The sequence below is a fragment of the Wasmannia auropunctata genome, unplaced genomic scaffold (assembly GCF_000956235.1).
Source record: "Wasmannia auropunctata unplaced genomic scaffold, wasmannia.A_1.0 LD336071.1, whole genome shotgun sequence".
Taxonomy (NCBI): Eukaryota; Metazoa; Arthropoda; class Insecta; order Hymenoptera; family Formicidae; genus Wasmannia; species Wasmannia auropunctata.
In genome coordinates this window covers 2,809,032-2,834,106 of record NW_012026819.1, presented here as the reverse complement: position 1 = coordinate 2,834,106, position 25,075 = coordinate 2,809,032, and the positions used below count along the sequence as shown (strand labels likewise).

Genomic DNA, 25,075 nt, shown 5'->3' with positions numbered 1-25,075 from the left:
CTGGACGATCGCGCGTCGCGGCAGCGTACACGTACGCTCTTGTATTGATGATAATTGCGCGCCGACGAGACCATTCGTCCGCTTTTTCTTTTCACGTGAGCTCCGTTGCCCCTCGGACGGCGGATGTGCCGTATTCCGTTTTATTTTGCGCGACACGAGCGAGCGAGATTGGCTGTGAGCCAATCGTCGTAATGTAGTAATCTCTTGAAAAATTGCTAAATGATAGTACCTTTTTTTTCGCTGCATATATTTTTTCGTTGGAAAATACTTTCAGGAAATCTTTTGTATAATTAAACTTTCAAATAATAATTATTATTTCATCGTGTTTCGATTTTTGGAAATATTTCTTGGTTTATTATAAAAATTATATTATTAATTTAATATTGATTAATAATAAAAATTTATTATCTTATAAAAGCTTTGAGACATAATACTTTTAAAACAAGTTTTTTACGTTTGAAACATTAAAAAGAAAACTTTCTCATACCCTTCGGCAGTTTATAAAGATATTTATCATAAAGTTATTTTGCAACTTTTCACTCGGTGCTTTGCATTTTCTATCTCCCTCGTGTCTTTTATTAATTATATGATTTACATATTCCAGCATGTATTTTACGTGAATGCTTATTATTCGTAATTATTTATCACTTTTAAAAACATTTATTTCAGGAAATTATATTTTGATGATTATCTTGTATACATTAGATAATATGGAACATAAAACATTAGATTAGAATCTAGTTAGCAAATGACAGTTAATATTGTGACTAAGAGAGAAAATGAATGTTTAATTAAAATTATGCCTATATTGCTCGTTTATGGAATTTATTTATCTCAATAGACTGATCGCGTATCAATTTTGCGATATATGATACTCGTAATATAAATCAAGTATAGATTTGGTATATACATCACATATTTGTCAAACTTATAGTCTAATTAATAAACATGACCGGCGATATGTTTTATGGCAATAAGTGTCGCTATGTGATTTTACAAACTCGTGAGATAAAGTTCAAGCCTTTCTCGCTCAATCATTTCGACACAGTTGTTCCATAAACTATACCTGCGGAATACTGTGTATATGTAGTGTGACATTTTTTTGATTGGGAACAAGTTTGAACGACAGTCGTGAAAATTGTTTTCACACTTTTTAATAAAAAAAAAAACTTATTTGAGATAAATAACATATGCTGTCCTTAATTGCAGATATTCCTTGGCTTCTTTAAATTCAAATGGACACGAAATTGTTTAGAAATTGTGAGAAAATCTGTCAACACAAAGCTGTGTTATATTGGCCGAATAATTCGGAGATAAACCTTCTTTTTTTTAGTGTTTAAAAACACTCTCTTATGCGCTTACGTCGCACGCATGTCGTGTATAGTGTCACTTATGCTAATTCCAAAACCTTTTGAATCCCGGGGTAGGGTTCCGCGAGGGTACGAATTGTTCCTACGGATCTTCGTGTCAGCGTCTCGTCACTGTCACGAGGGATTAAAATCCGGTTTTCGATTCATGCTGCACCCTGCCAATGAAAATAATAACGCTGAGCGCGCGCGTGTGCGCGCGCGCGCTCGACGTGCTTGGCGCGCACATGCGGCGAGCGCATTGTAGGCCGCACCGCGATACTCGTCATCGGTCGAATGACGCGCGCACTTTCGTTCGCTTTGTGTCGCCAGTTTGCCATAGCACAAATACACGGCGCTTGCCGCATCACTGTCGATTTAATTGCAATTTCCCTACGCGAGCGAAAATTGCCCGCCCGGATCCACATTCGTGCCCTCAGGGATAGAAATGACGCTTCTTCCCTCAAGCCGAAAGCGCGTTACCGCCCGCTTCACTAGTACGCCCTTTTGCGTGATAAACGGATATTAACGTTTCAAACATCGAAGAGCGTAAAATGTGTATTTTAGTATCGCTATTTACAGTGTACACATATAATTATACATCGTGTATACTTAATATATCTATTAACATGTTTAGTCGGAATGTTAACATAACTTGATTACCGACATTGGTATAAACATTGACGTATACACACACATTATACGTAAAAGTTCTACCGGTGTTGTATACAATAATGAATAAAATATGAAATAATATTTATTCTACATATATGATTTATTTTATATTATATATTTTATAAATTATATATAAATAGTTTTTCACTCTCTCTTTTTCTCTTTTGCTATCTGTCTATCTATTTGACAAAATAAGGAAAATTACATTTTTGTGAATAAGATAAAAATTTATAAAACAAGCTTCAAATGTTTTCATATTTTATACGATGCAAATTTCACTTGCTGTCGCAGAGTTGAAGAGTTAAATGCATCCGAATTCGATTTCAGTAAATATACGCTGTACAGTGTGCCGTTTTGAAATCATTTTAATTGCACACGCACTCGATCGCGTGCGATTGTTATTGGTCAATAATCATCATCAGCCGGCTTACATAACGCATATATCGATCGGCATTCTCGCGGGCAATTATGAATTCTCTATATGCGCCATTGTATATAGTACGTCTATGTGTTTCGGTCCGTTAATCGCACAGCCCATACACAGTTTGGAAAATATGTCAGATATACATACCAAACGTACAAAAGAAGAATAACAGTTATTTATATGTTTTATGGAACAAAAAATATTCCATTTATTTTAAATGATACTTTTACCATTGTTGCCAATTTTAAAGGAAACGATAGAGGTAATTGGATCGCGCAATGCGTATCAAAATTCTGTCAAAATTTGAAACTGTATGTTATTTATAAAATAATAACAGTATCAAGCCATATGAAGATCGCAATTTCACATTAGTTGAACACAACTGTGCGTTGTTATAAACAGCGTCATTACCGTGCTCATGAATGCCAAACAACAGCGTTAAACCATCACGAAAATGTAACATTTTAGTAGCGCTGTATTTATTAAAAATGATTGTATCTTATTTGTTATTTTTAATGTAATATGAGTGTTCCAATTTTAATGAAGATGAAGCAAATGTATAAAAATTTTTACACAATTTGAAATAAAAATTACTATTATTATATTAATATGCGGAGATTGGTATTCAATATATGCATCATATTATACAATCCTTTTCTTTTTATTTCTCTTTTGTGAATTTATGCGCCATTTTACGAAGAGCCATCATCTGATATACAATCACAAACATGGTTGTTTTCTTTCAAGTGGATTCGTGGTCCACCAGTATGCGGATATGGAGATTAAAAGACGGCATGGTATCTTGTAACATCGTAAACGAATATAGGCCCCGAAAGAGATTTCTCGTATAATTTATGCTGTAAAATTTATAACGGAAGACAGTTATAAATTGTATAAGTAATTTGACTGGCCATTTTAAAAAGCAGTTTGTTAGCATACAGTAAATTTGGAAGTCATTACAAATATATTAGTTATCTGATATGTTGACAAGAATAACATAAAATAAAAGATAAAGAAAAAAGGTTTAGTTTAAAAATGTTATAAATATAATTTTAAATAAATTTTAATATAAAAATGTATTTTATAAATTTTATTTTTTGCTTGTAAGTCTTTTAGATAGGTAACTCATTTATAAGTGACAATACATGCAATATCATAATTAGCTTTTTGTTAAAAATTAAGTTACAATGTTTTTATTTGTTATTTATTTATTACAAAGAATTGAGGAAAAGATGAAAAATTCTAATAATTATATTGAAATTTGGAAAATGTACTCACTTTATAGAAATTTAAATATATGCAAAAAATCAGTTATTAAATATTATTAAATATTATTAATATTACACAATATTAAAATTATATTATACATACACTATAATTTCTCTTGTCAACGTATATCGAAATGAAGTACTTGTAAGAGGATGCTGACGCCATCTTTTCGTTGAATAATGTACCGTTTGCTTTTCTTCAACTTTTATAGTATATCAGGTTTCTTTATTATATTGAATAATGTACATATCACATAATTATGAGACATTAGAGATTATTAAGATAATTTTGCTTTCTAAAATTTTATTTATAACAGAAAGAAGGCTGAGAGTGGACGTGCATGTTTTAGTTGAAACCTGTTTACTGGCGCCTCTATGTGCGCAAAGTGTGCACGTTGAACTATGTAGACGAATATATATTTCCGGTGGGTAACACATCCACACAATCTTCGATTTTATAATTATTTGATTCTATTCCGTACTGTGTCCACAGAATATGAATAGAATAATTGCATATAACAATACAGTATAAAAATATCTAAAAATTGAAATAGTTTAACTTTGGTAAAGACAAAACCGTAAAAAAAACATGAAGTATATTTGAATAGGGCTTTTATGTAAAAACTTTATCAAAAAATAAATACAATGGAAAAAATCAAATATAATGCCATTGCTAATTAGATATTTATTAAAAACATAGTCACGTCCAAGATTTCTCTTTGTTTAGAAATTAATTATTTAATTATAGTGCATAAAATTATATGGTCCATTTTGAACTAAATTATATCTTGCTCAATAGATGATTTTACAATGAATTTCTAAGAAAGTAGAATTTTCTTTTGTTGGTCATTGATCATTTAAAAATTAAATATTATTTGTTTCAATGCAAAAATTTATTTAACTTAGATTCAATATAAGTGTATATACTACAAACAAAAATATTAACAATAAAACTATATTTACTTGATAAAAACAATCTCATATATGACATTGATGATTGAACAATTATAACATCAATTATTTAATCATTTATATATTATTAGGATTTATGTATGTACATGCTCCATTTGTTGAGTGTATCAACACTATTACACATATACAATATAAAAGACATTTTCAAATTTCTGTTACATTGCAAGTATAAGTTATGTATATCGCTTAATTGTAAGTTATATTACAAAAGTATTTCTGAGTATATATAGTCGTTGACACATGCTTAATTATCTGTTTATAATAAATACAATTACAGTTCTCTCTATAAGTAGCACTTACTCAGCCTTACAGTTTTCGGTTTAAAGTTTCGAAATGCGTTATATAATAATTCTTTCGAAAGTATAAAAACCATCGAAACTATGCACAGCCTTAAGACATTTGTGAGCATCGTGTTATGGAATGTATAATAACACGATGACTGATACTTATCTTTATCTGATATTTATCAAGAAATATTCACAACGACTTTCGATAAAGCAACGCTGACATACTAACATCGCCATGTCTTGTATAGACTGAGTTGTGTGAATATATTTTGCATTGCGTATTTTCGAAAATTGTCCAAACGTAAATCAATGTTGAAGTTGAAGCTCCAAGTGGATCATTTAGAATTGGCCTTGGTATTAAGTCTTGAAATGAAGTCCATCGCCTGATTGTCTCCTCTTCGATGCTCCAATGCGCGAATGATATCCATATCTTTAAATTAATATGAAGTTATATTTAACGTATAGATGAGTAGTATGCATATGTATATGTACTTATATGAATATTCGATATAAATACACGCTTCATATTATTTTTTTTAAATAAAAAAATTAAGAATATGATATCATTATTATTCGAGAAACTCGAGAATTTTTTGAAATACATATAATGAAAATTTGTGTATTATTTTATATCATTATTACATACCTTTTTTGGTCGGTCGAGAAAGTTTCAAATGAATTTGATTTAAGGTTTCGAAGCCAGTTTCTGGTTCAGTATCAGGAATCTCATTGAACGGTAGGAAAGCTTCAGCCATAAATCTTGCTCTAAGAAAGTCCTTGTCTTTTACCTCAAATGCCACTATAGCATTCTCTATGGCTCTTTGTTCCGGAGTAAGAGGACTGCAAATGTTGAAATTATTTCATAAATATTTTATTCCTTATTTTTTACTTTTACTTTATATCTGTAGTAATTTTAAAGTAATAATAATTAAGTATACATTACTAACATGTTAAATGTTTCATCAAAAAGGGGAAATTGCGTATCCTTCTGCACGTGCGTCTTTGGCGCTTTGATCTCGACAAATTTTTCCTCAGGCAGTAATTTGATCTTCACGTAGGAATCACACTTTCCTGTAATCAACATAGGAAACTCATATTTCACATGACATGATTTAATATTGGAAAAAACCCACGGTGAAACTATTCATGCACGGTGAAGGTGATTATCGATGCTCTTTCACGCAATATATATTCTTATCAGTGAGGTTCATTAATATTAATTTTTTTTACGTATTAACTGATGTCAATTAATAATGTGTAAATTATATTTTTTAGATATTTGATAATTATAATTTTTTTTTAGAGAACCTCATAGATAAGAAATTACAAATAAACGATATATAAACAATATTCCGTATAACAATTTCCAATCTTTTTGAGCCAGGAAGACCACAGTATTCATTGGAGACTATTTTTCTACTCTTATAAAACGTCAATACAAATTTATTCGTGCCATGCATTCCCAAAATGCTATTTCCGCGAGAGCAAGCAATTTAATAGAGAATCATATAACAATTGATGAGGAAGAATTCCACATTGTGCTCTATGCTTTTTACATACTTGTCTTCCCTTCTTTGACTCTTTGTTTAGATTTTGAATGCAGTTTACGCTCGAGAGTAGACAGCTTGCTTATAAAATGGCCTATAAAATCGAAAAAAATTGTCATTCTTTCTTCTGAATTCCGCGATCGTTTTTACCAGTGGTGGATATCAGATAGATATCTATCATATTTTCCATCAAAAAGATACGTATGAACGTTTTATTAATTATTGCGGTTAATTAGCTTGTGTGAGAAAATCGGTTTTGTATTATTTAATTTATTCTTGTCATCATTAGACCTTCCACTTAATTTTATATTATCTTCTTTTTGTAAAATTTTATCTTGTGTTTATTTATTTATAAGTTATTTAGCAGTTTAACAATATCCTTATTGCTTTCGCAAATATTCATTTTATTCCATTGCGTATAAGAAATCCTGTTAACGTCTTACATTTCTTTAAAAAATTTTATTATACTCACCATTGCTATCTGTGCAACGGAGATTTCTAGCGTTTAAAATCTGTATGTTCAATGAATTATCAAGGAAATATGCTTTGAGGCTGACAAGACCATAAACGGATTCTTCCATTTTCTTCTGTTCCTCCATGCGTTCCTGATGATAACGATGTATGAGCTCGGCAGTTTCGAGTCCATGTAATTTTAAGAGACGTTTGATTTTCTCTAAAACTTGCATATTTGTTGTTTCATCGGCTCCGAGATTAAAGAATTTGATGAGTGTTTGGAGAGTTTTATCTAAGTTCGAATAGAATGCTGGTGGTCGTCGTTTCTGTAAGCAACAGTCATCTTATGAAACACTGAAACTCTTTATGATGAGAAAATATAATATGCTTGTGTTCTTGATATTTACTTCTAAATTGATATTGACTAACTCATACAACGTTTGCGATATAATTTCCCAAATCACTAGGAGAACTCTGTTAAAGTTGTCCTCGTTGAGATTATTATGTAAAGTTTCCAGATTATTGTCCAAATACTGTAGCAGACGATCCATCGCGTTGCTGGTCGTGTCAATTAATTCGGCACCCTCCTTGAGATATCTGAAAAAAAATAAATTTCTCATCAGGATACTTTAAAGTTTAAAACGTAATTAAATTGAAAAAAATTAGTTGTATATATTAACTGTTATAAATTGTCTTACAAATTGTTACAAATTAATATCAATTTACTTAAAAGAAAGTGACATACATTTTCAGTTGTACTTACCTATTCATTGCAGGAGCCATTTTGTTGGCTACAATTTCCAACAACTCTATGATCTTGTTCCTCACAGTATCTGTGGCGTTGTCAATGATAAGCTGAAGAGTCTGTCGGCAACGAGCAGCCTCCTCGTGAGTCTTGTGCTCTCCTAAAGCATCTATAATTTTCTCTAATCCCAAGTCCATAGCCAGCGGTGCTATCGACGTTCTGATATAATCGATATTATTAATAGCAAAGCACCAGGCCGTCGATATTGCAAATCTTTTTTCGTAGACGCTACTTTGCGAGAGTTGCTCTAATTCCGTTGTCATCTCCGCTTTTGCTGCCATTTTATCAGCATATGCTATGGAACATTTACAAATGTCCTGCAAAATAAATATTTTATTATAAATTGTTTAAATTTATTATTATTATTCTCAATCTCTGTGCATATAATATCAAGTTAATACATACTGTACGTCAATTATAACTTAAATAAGTCAAAATTGTCAAACTTACGTCAATAATTCTCGCTATGAATGTATAGGAACCTTCAACGTCAGGCCACGCTAGCTGCGTCCAAAAAACTTTAATTTGATAGAATGTCGTCAATGTATCTACAGCGCTTGAACTATACTGAACGGTGCTGGAAACTGCTTGCAAAGTATCAATTTCGACTGCTCTGTCGATGCGTTGAAGTGCTTTATACACTGCGATTTCCAGCCAATGCGCGACACCGCCCTTGAACCAATCGTAATAATTTTGTATCTTCATATTCTCTAGCTCTCCTTCGGCACAAAGTCCCTGGCCAAGTCTGTAAGTTGTATGTTAAAATAAGCGAAATGTTTGAATGTTTAAGTAGATAAATTTTGCAGAACTGTGTGAACTCACTTGGCGTATCTTTGAAGCGTAAGGTAAAGCTCGAATAGAGTCGTGCCCAAGCTCAATTCCGCATTGTCAGTGCTATCAACTTCAATTCGTTTCAATCTGGCGCACACGTCCTCTATAATGATCGTGCACATATCACTGATTCTCTTTTCATACGCAATATACATCACTCTTGCGTATGGAACGTTGATTTCCCTAAAAAAAAAATTGTGTAATTAAGGCTTACGTTATTGAATACATAATTATACTCTGTATGTATACAATATCTTACTAAACAGTATGACTTACTTTATGAATAGATTGTGATAATAATCAATAGCTTTCTGTAAATCTGCTCTAATCAATTGAATTACTTTAATATGATATCTAAGCGCGTCTTCATCCGATTCTGTCTCAGGCGTATTATTGCTTAGTATATGTTCAAACCTAGAACATATTAAAATGTTACTTAGTAAATTAGTTAAGAACAAAAAGAATAAAATATATTAAATTTATGCGCTTTGCTTTGCTTACCATTCAGCGCAACTTTGTGTAATAGTGTATTCCAAACCTTGGAGTATGTCTACTTTTAAATCATCAGTTTCAGGGAACCAAAAGTACATCTTGGCAGGAAAGAGATTGACATCTTCAGGAATTTTCAGAGAGGATACAGCTGACAGTACCCTAAAATAATCGAGATTTATTAAAAAATTTTATTTTAATAATTTGAAGCATTTCTTTCTATACATTCAATATAGAAAAGCATCCATATTAATAGAATTACATGTTACAAAGTCAATAAAATTGTATAAGAATATAAATATTACCTTAACATGCAAGTTAATTGTATTATCGTATTTTTGTCTCCCAAAATCAATTTTCTGATTTTTCGTATGCTGTTTAAGCATGAAAATACAACTTTCTTCGTAGCTTTCCAGAAGAGTTTAATTTCCTCAATGGAGAACAGACCGCTGTCTATTGGTCTGAACAAACTGTTTGCTATAATCTTATTAAAGACTGTAAAACTTAATGGATGCTCCTCGTGGATTCTTGCGTATTCGACCCATTGTGCCAGGGCGACATTTCTGGCTAGTAAGCCACGTTGTGCGCTATGTTGAAGAATGAGCGCTTCGGCAGGTCCTGACCAACGACCACACCAACAGTACTTTTCGATTTTTTCCGTTTCAATCTCATGAAGCAGAAGCACTCTTAGCAGGTGCCGGTGTTCTTGTGCGGCCACTTGTGCATTATGTTCCGCGCTGAAGGCCAGTCGGAGCTTTATGACGCCACGACGTTTGGACTTGTTTTTCTTGTCTAGAGAGTACCACATAGTATGACCCGTTGTTGGTATATCCTAAACAAATAGGAACAAAACATATGTTTACTATTAAAAAGATAAATACAATATTAAATGCAATATATTGATAAAAATAAAAAAAATATATACATATATATACATATGCTTTAAATTTTTTAGATTAAATTTTATATTACCTTCAACGGTATCCGACATCGTCCAATGAATTCATTATTGTGACTACCATGTGTAGCCGTTACTGCAATTTCTTTGGCTAATTTTAATAAGCCACGAGCACCTTTAATGTCTTTAACTTTACTTATTTTTTCAGGCACAGTTTCGGCAGGATCAAAATCCCTAGAGAATGCATAAGATAAGAATATATAATAATTTATAATTTATAATAATTAATAATTATTAATTTATTATACAGAGCAATGTGTATAACTTACCATACTTCGAGAGACAAGATATCATTTTCAGGATCCTCCAATGGCCTAAATAATAACATATATGATATAAAATGAATACAATATGATAATGATATCTAATAGAAAATTTTCAAATTATAAAATAAACTTAGATCTTGACTATTTCAAACGCAGTATTTAATTAATTTTCTATATACAATTAATTAAACTAATGAGATATTAAAATATTAAATATGTTTATGTCCTCTTTAAAATATTTAAACAAAATTAATAAACTCTGTCACAAATTAAAAAATATAATGCGATATATTAGAATAGCATTGCTTTTACAAAAGTAGGAAAATATATGTTTTACTCACAATTCAAAGTGCTCTTCCCAGATTGGACTTAATGTACATGTCTTCACGGCAGTAGTGTACCTTTTGGTAGGTGCTGATTCGAGATAAAGGGCACAGAAAGGATCACTCTTGCCATTAGAATCTTTAGAGACTAGTTCTCTAGCTTCGATTATTTCAATGTTAAGATGTAATTCTGGTGGCTAAATGTGAGCAATAACATTTTTAAATGCATATATTATAATGAAATTATAATGTTATGTAAAATAATTTTAAAAATAAATTACCTCAAGATTTCGCATTTGTTCCAATACTCTCTCGTGTGTTTTATTATCAACTTTGAAGGCATTTTGTAAATGATTCAAAAGAGTTTCTTGGCTACATTCTTTAGTAACATCGAAGCCAATTTGATGTTGTGTCATATACACTAGCGCTGTATAGAGCTCTTCGATCTGTAGACAAAATACATTACGAATAACATTAGTTATGAAAAAGCTGAGAAAATTTTTTGAGAAGTATGTTATATATATAATAATTCACGAAACTGATTAAATTGTACGAATTGTTACGAATTTCTTTTAAAAATTCGTAAATGAAGATATCTGTAGCAAAAGAGTAGATATTTGTTTATTCTTACATTAATATTAGAAGATTATTTTTTTATCAGTTGCTTTCTTTAAATTATTTATAGATAATTACTATTATATTGATTAGCTTCGTGAGTCACTGTATATCTGTATATAACGACAGTACAGTGCATATATATATACATATAACATTTTGAATTAATATTAACAATTGATTTTATATTTTATGTATTTTGCTTTGTTTAATTAATTAAGCCTAGAATAACTTTTATTACCAAATTTTTAAATTACTTTTTAATCATAATAATATAATTTGCCAAATGATTAGGTAATTTTGACCGCTTTTTCGAATCTTTGTTGAAAGTATCATTACTCATTAGTAAGTCAGAGTATAAAATCTTTAATTGAAATATCCATATATATCCCATTTAAATTCTAAGTAAACAAAACATTGTCTAACATTTTGAAACGAATGTTACAATGAAAATAATGCATACATAATATAAATTGTGAAATTAAACACGGAAAGAACGATTTTGTTGAAAGACCTAAAAATTTTGCTAAAAACAGATCTGAAAATAATTTTTTTATTGAATCACCAAAATAATTTGTTGGAATGTTAAAACTAATAAGTATTGCTATAAAATGTTTTGCTATTCTAGCAATCATTTTGACTTTCGCACAAAATAATTTTGATTATTGGACAAAAATTATTTTCAGATCTCGATTCAGCAAAATTGTTCTTTCCGTGAAGAATTACAATTTATGTCATATTTATATACATATATTGTGCTGTATATACAACATAAAACACAATTCAAATTCTTTTAATTGTTAACCGAAATTAAAATTTACAGTTTTAAAATAAAATTACATTAACTTACATTTTAATATTTTTTTAGAATAAGGAAATTAAAACATTTTAGAACAATAGAAATATATAGATGAAATAAATATTCAGCATTTAAAGAAAAAGAAATATAAAAATCAACACTAATAAAATTTTTCATGGAAATATTAATATTTATCTTTCCCTCTCGAGTAAATAATAACTTTATGAATTTTCCTCATCATTAATCACAACCGTCCGGCATAATCAGACTCACCGTCATGGATTGCAATAGCGCATTAGTCCTACGTTCAATTTCAGCCTTTGGCACTCCACAAAATGTATTTCTCATACGATTGAGAGTGGCTGTCCCTATGGGCGGATTTGTGCTCACCATATTGAACCTCATATAGTTATTCTCACTTGTCGAATACACGAATAACATTTACAATCACACGGACTGTCATATCGTCACATTGGATTACACATTTAACGATTTTCACGCAGTTCTTCCGTGACTCGCACGATTTGTGTCCAACGCAATCATTATTAAATTTACGGCCGAATCATAATTCTTTTACTTTAAGCGACACTTTCCTTCTAGCCGGCAATTTCCTTAGACGATTCGTCTCGAACAGCTGCGACTACGATAACGGACAAGTAGATCTAGCGAAAAGGAATCTAGAACGGCGCGACAATGACCCGTGGAGATGCAAGACAGAAGATCATGTTGTTCGGTAAGAACAATGAACGTTCATGCACCAGTGGTCCTGGCTTCAATTAGACGTTGAACCTGCTCACGCAAACACATTCGGACCTTGCGTGAGGATAAAGAATTCCGCGCACTGACCCCGGTACACTCACATTCGATGGGGGGGACAATAAAAATTTATTGCTTTAGCCGATGATAATTTTCCGAGAGCATTTCATGCGCTGCTGACGACGGAGAGAAGGTTACCAATTTATCGCACGCGCGATCGACGAATTTCATTGCGGTATTAAACGCACTTCGTCGGCCAAAGATGAACTTCCACGGTGGCCACGACCTCTCTTATCGACAATACGCCGAGTCGTCGTATATTCAATCGTTCGTATGCATAATCAACCGATTGCCATCAACCGTAGCACGCATAAATCATGATGTTATGGAATTAGTCGATAGTCAAAGGATAGTCTATGATATGAGCATGCACGAGTATGCCAATTGAGAGCGAAAGACAAGCTTAGGATAAGATTATCGTTATTAGTATTATATCATATCTCATTATATCATATCTTGTAATTTTAATTGTGCACGATATATATGAGTTGAGAATAAATTATTTTTGTAGCATATATATATATATATATAATATTTAAAAGAGAAATTTCCTTGAAGACAATCTTTATATGTATTTCTGATAATTAAAATTTTATTGTTAACTTATCGCATAAAAACATGTTATTAATAGCGTATATTTTTTAAGGAAACAGATAAATTTTAGCCACAATTTGATAAATTTTGGATTGTTAGTAAACACTGAACGTTTTTAATTACATCATATGTTTTACTAACAAGTTAAAATTATATGATGTGAAAATGACAAGCTTTATGTTATGTAATATTTACTACTATGTAATTTTTATTATTATTCAGTCTTACATTGCTATTTTAATGCAGTTTTTTAGCATTTTTCAGTGCACTTTTAACAGAAAGTTGATCAGTAATGTGACATGTGTGCCTAAAATATGTAATTCCAAATTGATTTCAAAGAGATAATTTCTAAATGAACTATCCGTACATTTACTGTAATATTTTTTACAAGAGTAAAACATTATAAACACTTTGAAGACTTAATATAGATATTTACGTGGAATAAAATTCGAAATTATTGTCATTTCTATAAATAATTAAAAAAAATTAAATTAAACATTTCTAATAACTTTTATATATCAATTTTTTATTATAGATGTACATATATATTTAATACATTTTATATTATTACAATAAAAACTTACATTAATCGATGCTACATCGATTAATTATTTATTAAAACTTTCTAATATAATACTTTACATGTTACTATCTATATAGGAATTTTTTATTTTTAATTAATGTTAAGATCGTGAAATTAAGAATTTTGTATATGGTGAGACCAGAGAATTAGGGCATAACCTTCAATATCAATGTCCATTGGCAAATATAGTTGCCAAGAGCAATTGACTCTGACAGTGAGATTACGTTTGGATTATGTTTGTACTGATAAAACGAAATCTGCTATTGAAAATCATGAATATTTAGTACATATATATGTATTAATAAAACTTTTATTTTTTAAAAATTTCTTTACTGTAATTTTTTTACGTCATTTCTTTTGAATATTTTTTTATTGTGTTTCACGATGGCTGAACAAAAGATTCTCAGGAATGAGCATCGCATGATTGCGTGTGTTAAATAGCATGAAAACAATCGGCGAATCTGGACATAAAAGAACTGTGTCGTATCCCGTTTAGTGTGACCCATAGGACAAGTGCAACCACAATGCGTTCATACGTTCGCAATTGCGTCCAATGAAAGCTGATATACCAACAATTAGTTCATTGGCCATCAAGGCACACCGAGACACCCGTTGTATGATAAGTGGAACGTATGAATGTATGGAGATACTTTCGTCCTTCATATTTTGTCTTCGTTTAATTTTCTTAGAATTATGTAATTTTAAAGACGGCCCAAATCTTTACGCCCACTCCAATACCGATTCTATTTTTCGACGAGGATGAGTTCGTTTAATACGTCAGTTATTCTGTATCGTCATAATAGTCATAATTATTACTCCCTAATACAATAATTTAGAATGCATATATTATTTTCATGTACATAATTATGTTACGATGGCTCTTAATGAAGAATTTGAATGTTTTTTAATAGAAATATCTTGCAATCAAATAATAACAAAAAGCATTGATTTATGTTTGTTTAAAAAAATATATTAAACATAAAAAAATGAGAAAATTACTACAGATATTGAAAAAAGAGATGATACTACTGTTACATTTCGTTTCATTTTTAAACTGTGTTTCTGACAATTTGCCAATTTTTCAAGAGACTATCGAGCAGAAGAAGAAAGCATTTTAACCTGGTTTTCTGAGTACTAATTTATTTTTACAACTTAGCAAATTCCAAATACTGAAGTGCTGTAGCTTAAAATTGCGTTAAACTAAATAAACTATAAAAAATTATGCTTATGTTACGTATTATCTTTACCAAATTATTATTAATTAATTGACATTTATTAATTATTTCTTCCATTATTTAAATAATTCTTTGATTTTTACTAAAGTCTTAATTTTTTAATAGTTCAGTTTAATTTTAATTTTAACTTTTTATTATACGTGCACAATTACTTATTAATCACGTTTGAATATAACTCAATTTTCACAATTAATCTATAATATTATAAAAATATTACAAATTTTATTAGTAAAATATTATTATTATTATTATATAATAAATATAATAATAATATTAGGAAAATATTTATAATTGTTTTGCGGGTACATATTTTTTTAAGAGGCATGTTCGCGACACGTAGCAAACTGTACATCACTCATTCAACTTTAGAGTACACATTTCTTGCATAACTCACCGAAAATTTAAACTATTAAAAGTAACAATTTAAAACGGATTAAAAAAGATTCACTACCCTCCTGTTTAATTAAATCACTCATTAACTGTACGTAGAAACATACGAATAACTTCACTGCGTTTCATTCTTGTAGAATCTCTTGATGTAAAATATATTTTGAGGACTGATAATGCAATGTCGAACGACAACAATTAACAATGAAGCTAAAGAAGATGATCAGGATAATCAGCGTGAGAAGACAAGACAGGAACTTGACGGAGGCGAGCACCACACTGCCAGGAATAGATGGACCAACAGATCAGAGTCGTCGTACATCGACTAGACGACTTTGTATTAGTGCATTTGCTAACGCACGAACACGTGGGTCTCATTTCAGATTGAGTTTAACTGCTCGATTAAGTATAAGGCATAACACCCCAGTGTGCAGAGGGTGTACATATAAAGTATTATTATATTATAAAAATTGTGATCGATTTTAAATCAAAGTTTGACGTTAAACCTCCAGAATAAGGGATTGTTTCTTGAATCAATAAAAATTTATCAGAACGTTTTATTGCGCATGACATCATGCAAAATAAATATATGAAAGAATATATTCTATAGATTAATGAACTTCTTGTGATAGAATTATTTGCAATTACGGAATAAAAAATAAGATGTTATTCTGCAAATTGGGTATAATTTGCATATATGTACATTAAATAAATATTTTTAAATTGAATATGGATTGTAGTGTAAATGACAATAATGTGCTAATAAAATAATTAGACGATGCCGGACTTACGTGCTCTTTGTCCCTGTCCATTTTAGGGAAGAGTGGTTTGTTGAATTCAGTCAAGACCATTATTTTAAAACAAATCGACTTAAAAATAAAATTGAACGGGGAAAATTATGGCAGCGTTTCGCATGGCAACGTAAGGGAGCGTCTAACTTCGACTACCTTCCCTGCCAGACTGAAACCTTTGGAAAAATCAATATCGTGGCCGTTCAATTATGCCTCAGGACACACAACAACGTACAGAAAATATGAAGTTTCGATCCTACGAGAAAGAGCTTGAATCATGAATGTCTACTATTATGAATATTAAAAAATTAATAATCTGTTATGCAATAACAATCGAGAAAATACGCTTCGCCTAGAATCACACATAACAGGTTTATAAAGTAGCTGCATCATGCATAGTTATGAAGTTGACGACAAAATAACGGGATATATCCGTTTAATTTATCGATGTTCTAAATCGATCAAATTTTAATGTCTAAATTGTGCCAAATTGTTGTTCTAAATAGTTAGGTTTTTTTTTCTATGTAATGCTTTGATTAATAGTCAGTAAAATTTTTCTCAAACGTTTGTACGTTAAAAATATAGATTAATGATGAAATATGTATATACATTTTTTACAATTTATTTCACGAGAAAGTTAACGCAATTATAGCATCCTAAGTTCGTTTCCCATGACGACAACTCTGTTCTGAATTATGCAGTGTAAGTGAGCGTTATATAAAAGTTCTTCGGAATTACGCAGAGCCGTTTTGATCTTAAACAGACTACCCGTTATCTATTGACGTAGGTGATGCGGTAGGGAGCTACTCGAAATATTTTCAGGCAATACTCCGTATGCTGTTAGCGTGTTGAGAATTCGTTCTCTTGCCGAAAGTAGTCATTAATATTCCGAAGAGTAGACGATGAAATAATCTATCTCGAATTAGAATCTCCGAACGGAACGATAATATCGTTTCTAAGAGAAGATCTATTAAACTTCTGATTTTGACAGTGCATATTGATCTCCAACTCTTTATTGAAGTTGAAATCTAAATTTAGTTATTTAATTTCACCGATTGATACCTCTTATACATCCGGCTTTAAAAGAAACAACTGTTTCTTTTTTTAAATGCTATTGATAGCAGTTAGATAAAATTGCAGCGTGGCATTTTATTATCGTTTGAATAAGAATTACAAGAATTTGTATATACATTAAAATTTATCCCTCATATTAGCAATAAGTTAAGTAATTTATTACTCACATTTAAGCCCATCGATTCGGCCAAGAAATTTCGAGCATGCTCATCTTCGTCTCTGTCACTGTCAGTTTCCAGCAAGGCCTCAGTTGGTTCCTCGATGCTTTCTTCCTCAATCAAGATTTCTTCTTCTTCCTGTGCTTCATCTTTTTTCTTTGAAAGCGGTCTTTCTTCTTGTTCCTGGGCGCGAGCTTTTTCTGCAAGTAGCGTGCCGAGATTTTCAAAAAAGCCGCCATCTGATTCTTGTATCCTAAAATCAGATATTATTTCAGATTAATAACAAGTTTAATAATTTTTTAACTTTAATTATACAATTTCTTATTTTTTTAAGAATTTTTATTAAAAATTTATTTTTTTACAGTATTGTAACTTGTAGATATATATTTCTTTCTACAATGATATTAAAATAATAATAAGATATTTTTATCTAATACAGTAAACATTGTTAAAATAATTTCTAGTGCATACAATTATTAGAGCATATTCTAGTCTAGTGCATCTAATGAAGTTGATGTTCAATGAGCGAATATATTATACATTTAAGTGCATAAACTTAATGTACTTCTATTCTATTATATATATAATTTACATTTACATAAATAATTTAATAAACTTAAATATAAATTAACGTTTTCAAACGTCTTGCTAATTTTATTATTATGGTTATTCAGAAATTAAATATTTATCAGTGGGATATTTAAAACAGGTAAAATAAATATAGATAATGGTTTTGGGAAAGAAAAAAGGAAGAAATATGTGGAAAAGCTTTTAGGAAATATATCAGATGAAAGCACATACATCTGCGTGAATACAAATTATTGAAAAGCATAGCACATGGCTTCAAAAAAAACGCATAAAATATCGCAATGTTATTGTGCTAAAACGCAGTGTAAGCTCTTTCATCAGTGCACATTCCACACACATGAACCTCTCGTTTTCACCTTTTATTAAGAAAGTTGTGCGCCGCAAATTTCCAATAGAATCTCGCGACGGTCACTTCTTTCGCTTCTGGTTTTTGAGACATTCGTAAAGCGGCGATCGCATAGTAAGGATGATTCTCGTCCAGTTTTTCAAAATGCGCCATTTTCCTTTTCTTAGTCCTTCAGCAAAAATACAACACGTCTTCTAATAAAAATTCACGTAGGAAAAATCGCGTTATATTGTTAAATAAAAGTTCTCGTTTTCTATTTCTAAACTTTATTTACGATTTGTCTTCGATAAATCTAGACTAATAAAACTTTGAACTCGTACACTAGACTTATAATAAAAAAATAATTAGGTACATTAAATTATATGATCTCTTTCGTTAAAATATTATTATTGCTCATTTAACAAAAAATACAAAAAATATATGAATAATTGTTTTAATATTGTCAAGAACGTAATAAAAAGTAATTGCCTGACATCAAAGACTTTTCTATTTAAATTAAAAATGAATTTATTATAATGAATATAATTTTACAGAATTGAAACTGAGTTATGAAGCTAACAAGTGAATCTTTCACGGAAAATTTAAATGCTTTCTTTACACACATTCGCACTACATATTCAACTGCACTTCGACAGACTGCAGAATATAACACTTCTTTTGATAAGACACAACGCGATGCACTGTGACATTAGCAAATATCACTTTCGAAGAACTTTTCCAGGCAATATAACATGCAAGAATCAACTATGACTGAAGCGAATTGAACGTTTGTGCTCACATTTCAGTATGCTGTATTGTTTGTCTCAAGCCACTGAGTTATCTTTCAGAATATCCTCGTCCCGCGGCTTCGTTCATACTGACTATCACAACAATGGCTTGGTCATATAAAACGGAAACTTAATTACACAACGTTCTTTCCCCTATTACGGAGAAGGATTCCCGGATTCTCACATAAGATGCGAGTGACTGACTCAAAGTTCCCATGTGCGCAATTATTTCAATCAAATTGGTTCGTTTAGATTCGTTAGATTCGTCACATTAATAGTTTCGGAGATATGCATTGGTCCATGTCTGTTTGCAAACTGAATAAGGATTCGAGTGGAAAACAGGTAGCAAGTAGGTAGTAAGTAGGAGGAATCAGGATATGCGTGGGGTTTGATTACACAAATAATTAACAAAGATATTGTTGGAATATCTGTTATTTGCGATGGTTTGAACAAGCATATAATTATAATTGTGCTCATTATAGTAATAACCACGCAATATTTATATGTATCTGTAAAAGATTCGTTAATCTACAATAGTTAGTCTCATGCGCTGCAGAATTATGCAATATTTTCAATTATGTATAATTTATCAATTTTTTAATTTCAGTATTTTTTGAACATTTTTTAAAAGAATTTGCGAATGCATTATGTAATCATAAATTCAGGCAAATTAGCAGGTACATGCAATCAGATAAGAACTTTACAATCGAGAGATAAGCACGAATTAATTTATAACGTACGTACGCTAAATGCTTATTAAGCTCGGAATATGGAATTTATATTACCTTGTTTATCGTTTACTCAAATTAATTTCAGGAAAGTCTACACACTTACGTAAGAGAACAAATGACAAGAGAAAAACATTTTGATTTATTTCAGTTGATCTATTAGCTAGTTGATTAATTAGCTGATTAATTAACTCTTATCAAACTAATGTACTTGTTATTCGAAAGATTGCGTAACAGAGTAAAACACAATTAACAAATTTAATTGCTTTTTAATTAACAATTGTAAGACATTAAGAACATTTTGTCATCTAAATTTTATAACTTGTAAACAGTGCGTGAAGACAAATCGGGAAATACGTTCTCGAATTACGAGGCAAGAAGAACAAGAAATAGATGTTCGCTGACTTGCGTCACTGCATTCCTTTTTTTTCGAAGTAATGCATTGCATCCTTCTGAGCCTCTTTTATTCTTAACTGTAGAACGAAATGAATCATGGTATCGCATGCCGCTCGAGTATTCTGCGGTTCGACTGTTGTTTGAAAAATGTAGGCTTATTCGATCTTTTTCTAGCCTTTTTCTGCCATCTACTTTTAACTTCTTGCGATATGATTATATTTCAAAGTCTAAATAATCCAGTTGAACTGTCTCTCCAATTGATAATCGATTTTGACATAAATTGATCTTGCGTGAGGACCACAAATTGTTTTACATTTGATATAAATTTATTTGTTGTTTATTTGTAAAATCGATGAAATAAATTTATTACACAACTTGACGTTTTTTATAGAAATTTATTTAACAATTAAACTCTACATCTTATTCTTAGTATTATTTGGCATATAAATGTGTTTAATTTCAATCACTCTTATTATTTTATTTGCTTGTTGATCGATTTAAAATAGTTAGATATTAAGTATGTTGTATTTCAAGTTCATCCACATAATAAGTATAAAGTCTGTTGTGATGTAAGCCGTAGGCAGTCTTCAATAAGCTGAATGACCTCAAAATAATATTGCTATAGACTGAAACGTTCGTGTTTTCAATCTCAAATTTATCAATATAATATATTACATATGACGCACACATGTTATTTTACCAATAAACATAATATAAATATATAAATTAAACTGTTTTTAGTAATTTGTCGAATTCGATTTTGTTAAAAGTATTTTGGAGAGTCTTGTACTTAAGTATTTCGTAAACTTAAAATTTTAGATCTTATATTGAGTTTAAAAAGTCACAAGCTTGCAAAATCCACAACAGCACGTCGGTGTTATATAATATGTTAACGTGTGTAAAATTCTTCATTGCTTCAACTTCATAAATATCGAAGCACTTGTCAATCATTTCCGCAAACTTTAACATGTATTTGATGATGTACACATTGACGAAATCACAACTTTGAAGGTCTGAGTAAACTGGTATCGGAGAACCAATTTAGGTTTCAACGATTCTTGTGGGTCAGTCACCTAAAGCGATGATCTAAGGCGCCTTTCCACTTCTTCATCATCTTGTACTTTTCTGTCGGGCCGTCGGGGAATTCCCCGATATTCTCCACATGTGACGTGTGTGGTTTTTCTTGTAGCACCATATTATTGAATTGTGGAAACCGTGGGAAATGCAATTAAAAACAGAAATAGACGGTTATGCTTCTTAAAGAGGGTTATCGACTTCATCAGGAAGGATCATTATATAAACTATAGTTTATCATCTATATATCTCTTTCTTTTTTTTCCTATCGCAATTAATTTCTTTTTACAAAATTATTTATTTTTGTTATGATGGCCAATTTATTTTATAATAAATATGTGTATTAAATATGTATACTTGGCATACACATTTTGCTAGAATTAGAATTACAATTGTAATAAAGATAAAAATTAAATATAAGCTAAATGCTAATTATATATATATATATATATATATATGTGTGTGTGTGTGTGTGTGTGTGTGTGTGTGTGTGTGTGTGTGTGTGTAATGTAATATATACATATATTGTATAAATATATTATATACATATATATCACATAATTATTAATAAACAATTTGATTAGTAAACTTAGATTTAAATTAAATTTGCATTTAATTTAAAGTATATAAAAATATATCTCACAAACAGCACTTATATACCGGAAATAATTTTCAGTACGTGCGTTATAATAAGTTATTTGCATTAATATAATCGGATTACACCTGACCAAACTTCTTCACAGATGGTCGATTTCATGTTCCTCACGTAACATCATGCAGTTAATTGTCTCTTATAAAGACGTCAGAAGGTAGTGAATCATGTAACATCGTACCGACCTTGGACACCAGATCTCGCGGAACTGCATGTATATATAGACACACCTATATGTTTTGCATACAGGTATAGAACTCATGATCTGTTAGTTGCCACGTAGTCGTTCCTCCAATCTCCCTGTGTTAGTCTCATTCTATTAATAGATCCTACACGCCTAGTCACAGACAATATAATTTGAGGTTTTATCAATGAGTTAAGAGCACGCATTTCGTTTATCGTGGAGCATTATCATTAATCATGAAGATTTTGAATATGCAATGCATGCAGAACTCATCGTTATCGACGTCGCTCCAGTTTCGTGCCAAAAATAAGTCATACCTCATGAGTTCATTTTACTTTTCTTGATGTTATTATCAATAAAATACTATTTTGAGATAATTTAACATGCATAATTGATAAAATTTTAGTATTATAAATTTAATCAACATCGGCAGCATTGTTACTGGATGTTAAAAATAAATTATATTAATAATTAATTAAATATAATTTGTATCAACATATTCCTTCTTTATTTAAGAAGATTATTATTTTTTCAATATATTGTCATCACGTGAAAGATGTTTTCAAAGTTTGATGTACACTTATAAATGTGAGAGAAAGTATTACGAATCAATGTGTTGAAACAACGCCATGTACAAATATTATTTCAATCTTATAAATATACAATATTTTAAGTTATATTGTTATAAATAGACATTGTATTTTTGTACAAGATAATTTTATTGTTAAATAATTTTTACAATTACAGAATTACTTGACAGTATTTATTCTATTATTACTATAATCTATTTAATAATTTAAATACATTCTTTCTCGTTCAATAAATAATATAAATTTTTTGTAGGTAATTTGCAGTGTCTCTTTCGTCAAAGCCGAGATACAGAATAATTAAAAGTTAATATAAATAATAAAACGCAATTGAAATCCCTTTACCTTAGCTCGTGCTCCGATTTCTCTTGCCGTTCCTTCTCCTTTGCTAATTTCTCTTCTACGATCTTGTGGTAAAAACCTTTCCACATAGCTTCTTCATCCATCTTCGTTTGATTTCTTCGATCTCACCCAGTGAATCAGAACGCACTTATATGGGATTCAGTATCCTCCGAGAGCTTCACCGTTATTTTAAGCATGCGATTATTAACTGTATCTTATAGTTGCCGAACTTGCAGAAAATCGTAAACGTACATTAATCGCGCACTCACAGAAACATTCCTTGTCAGATATTGACCTCGTCTGCGCAGGAAACTTAAGTGTATTTCGCAAGGGAAATATATGCCGGCTGGAGTTAATGCCGGTATAGGTGCGACTAGTAAGCGTTCCATTTATTCTTGAATGAAACATGGAGCCATTCACTTTACTTTTCAGTCGCCCGGTAGATGGCACCTATTGTCAAGCCATAGAAATCATTGTCACTTCTTTTACCCGTTATGTATATTTTACAAAAACGTTACAATATTATTTTGTCTAAAAGTATTTTTGAATTTATTTAAAAACACAAATTTTTTTTTTAAAGTATTGATACGGGCATTGTATTGATCAGAGCATTTATTTCTCGTTTGTATTAAGTCATGTTTAAAATTAATTTATAATAAATTTTCAAATATATAGCATATATGTTTTATTAGTGTCTTTTAATTTATTTTTTGATTTTTTTTTCTCATGCATTTTAACGATGAATTAACTAAGTTAAGATTAATGTTAAAGAAATCAATCCTAGAAATTCTAGAATTTTTTAGACACCTTTGGTGTCTAAAAAATTAGAGTTCATTGCATATATTTATTTACCTTGGCTTACATTTAAATAAAAACGGAGCAATTAGCGTACAGAAGAAATGTTCGCTCGGTTCATTTCATCTGTGACTTATCTCTTTCGTAGATGTAACATCAGACTAATTAAATAATCATTCGAGACGCGCAGTTGTGTAAGTGACTCAACATTCGTGGAGTTTATTTTGTCATCTAAATGACATCATCTATTATCAAGGTGATCTCTTTGCAGACATATATAAAATTATCAAAGAATCACCATCAGGTGCAGAAATGTATTTCTTATGTTCTACATCACGTACGTTGTTACTTCTTCTAAATCAAAGTTTATTGCGAGAAGTTGATTCATTTTATTCAACATGTATGAATGAATTTACATGAAAATATTTCTTGTTAATACACGCACTGTGTGATATAATGGTCTATTCAGTTATTACACCTTATAAAAAACGAAGGAAATTAAAAAAATATATAATATCACTTTTTTATTTAAAGTAACGCAATTATTTAAATTTTAATTTTATTTCAATCTTTTGCGAGTTTATTTTATCGTAGGCAGTATCGCAAATGCACTCCATTACTAATTTTAGACCAGTACCTGTACGGGAATTGATTCCTGGTAAAAGCTGCTATCCAGACTGACGTCGCGATCGTTTCAGTCCTTGAACGCAGGCGCCACGTCGCCATTTCGCTTGATACTATACGTATACGGTATACATACATACACCACTGCGAATGCGTTGAAGAAAACATCAATAACGTTTCTGCGGCATTATGATACGGAAATGGGAATGCTAGCTCCAATCTTTACACCGAACATTAATTTTTTTATAAAAATTACAAATTGGTTATTGTTCCGTGTTCTCGAAAAAAAATTTTGT

At 30.6% G+C, this 25,075-nt stretch overlaps 1 protein-coding gene across 15 annotated transcripts in view; it reads right to left on the bottom strand.

Moving 5' to 3' along the window:
• Window positions 1-4,587: 4,587 nt before the first annotated feature.
• The window catches only part of LOC105449942 (protein unc-13 homolog D), a 32,380-nt gene continuing 11,892 nt past the window's right edge, over window positions 4,588-25,075 (bottom strand). For 2 of the 15 annotated variants that reach the window (XM_011689417.1, XM_011689414.1), the window contains 18 exons: window positions 18,641-18,799; window positions 17,706-17,949; window positions 10,926-11,090; window positions 10,663-10,841; window positions 10,325-10,369; window positions 10,070-10,229; window positions 9,403-9,929; window positions 9,110-9,259; window positions 8,885-9,022; window positions 8,600-8,791; window positions 8,228-8,522; window positions 7,736-8,094; window positions 7,380-7,569; window positions 6,992-7,298; window positions 6,533-6,613; window positions 5,920-6,043; window positions 5,619-5,812; window positions 4,588-5,402 (listed from right to left, as the gene is read on the bottom strand). In XM_011689417.1, the coding sequence (XP_011687719.1) occupies window positions 5,308-5,402; window positions 5,619-5,812; window positions 5,920-6,043; window positions 6,533-6,613; window positions 6,992-7,298; window positions 7,380-7,569; window positions 7,736-8,094; window positions 8,228-8,522; window positions 8,600-8,791; window positions 8,885-9,022; window positions 9,110-9,259; window positions 9,403-9,929; window positions 10,070-10,229; window positions 10,325-10,369; window positions 10,663-10,841; window positions 10,926-11,090; window positions 17,706-17,949; window positions 18,641-18,799 (3,604 nt within the window). In that variant the 3' untranslated portion in view covers window positions 4,588-5,307. The other 13 variants (XM_011689421.1, XM_011689416.1, XM_011689419.1 and 10 more) reach the window with 12 other exon arrangements.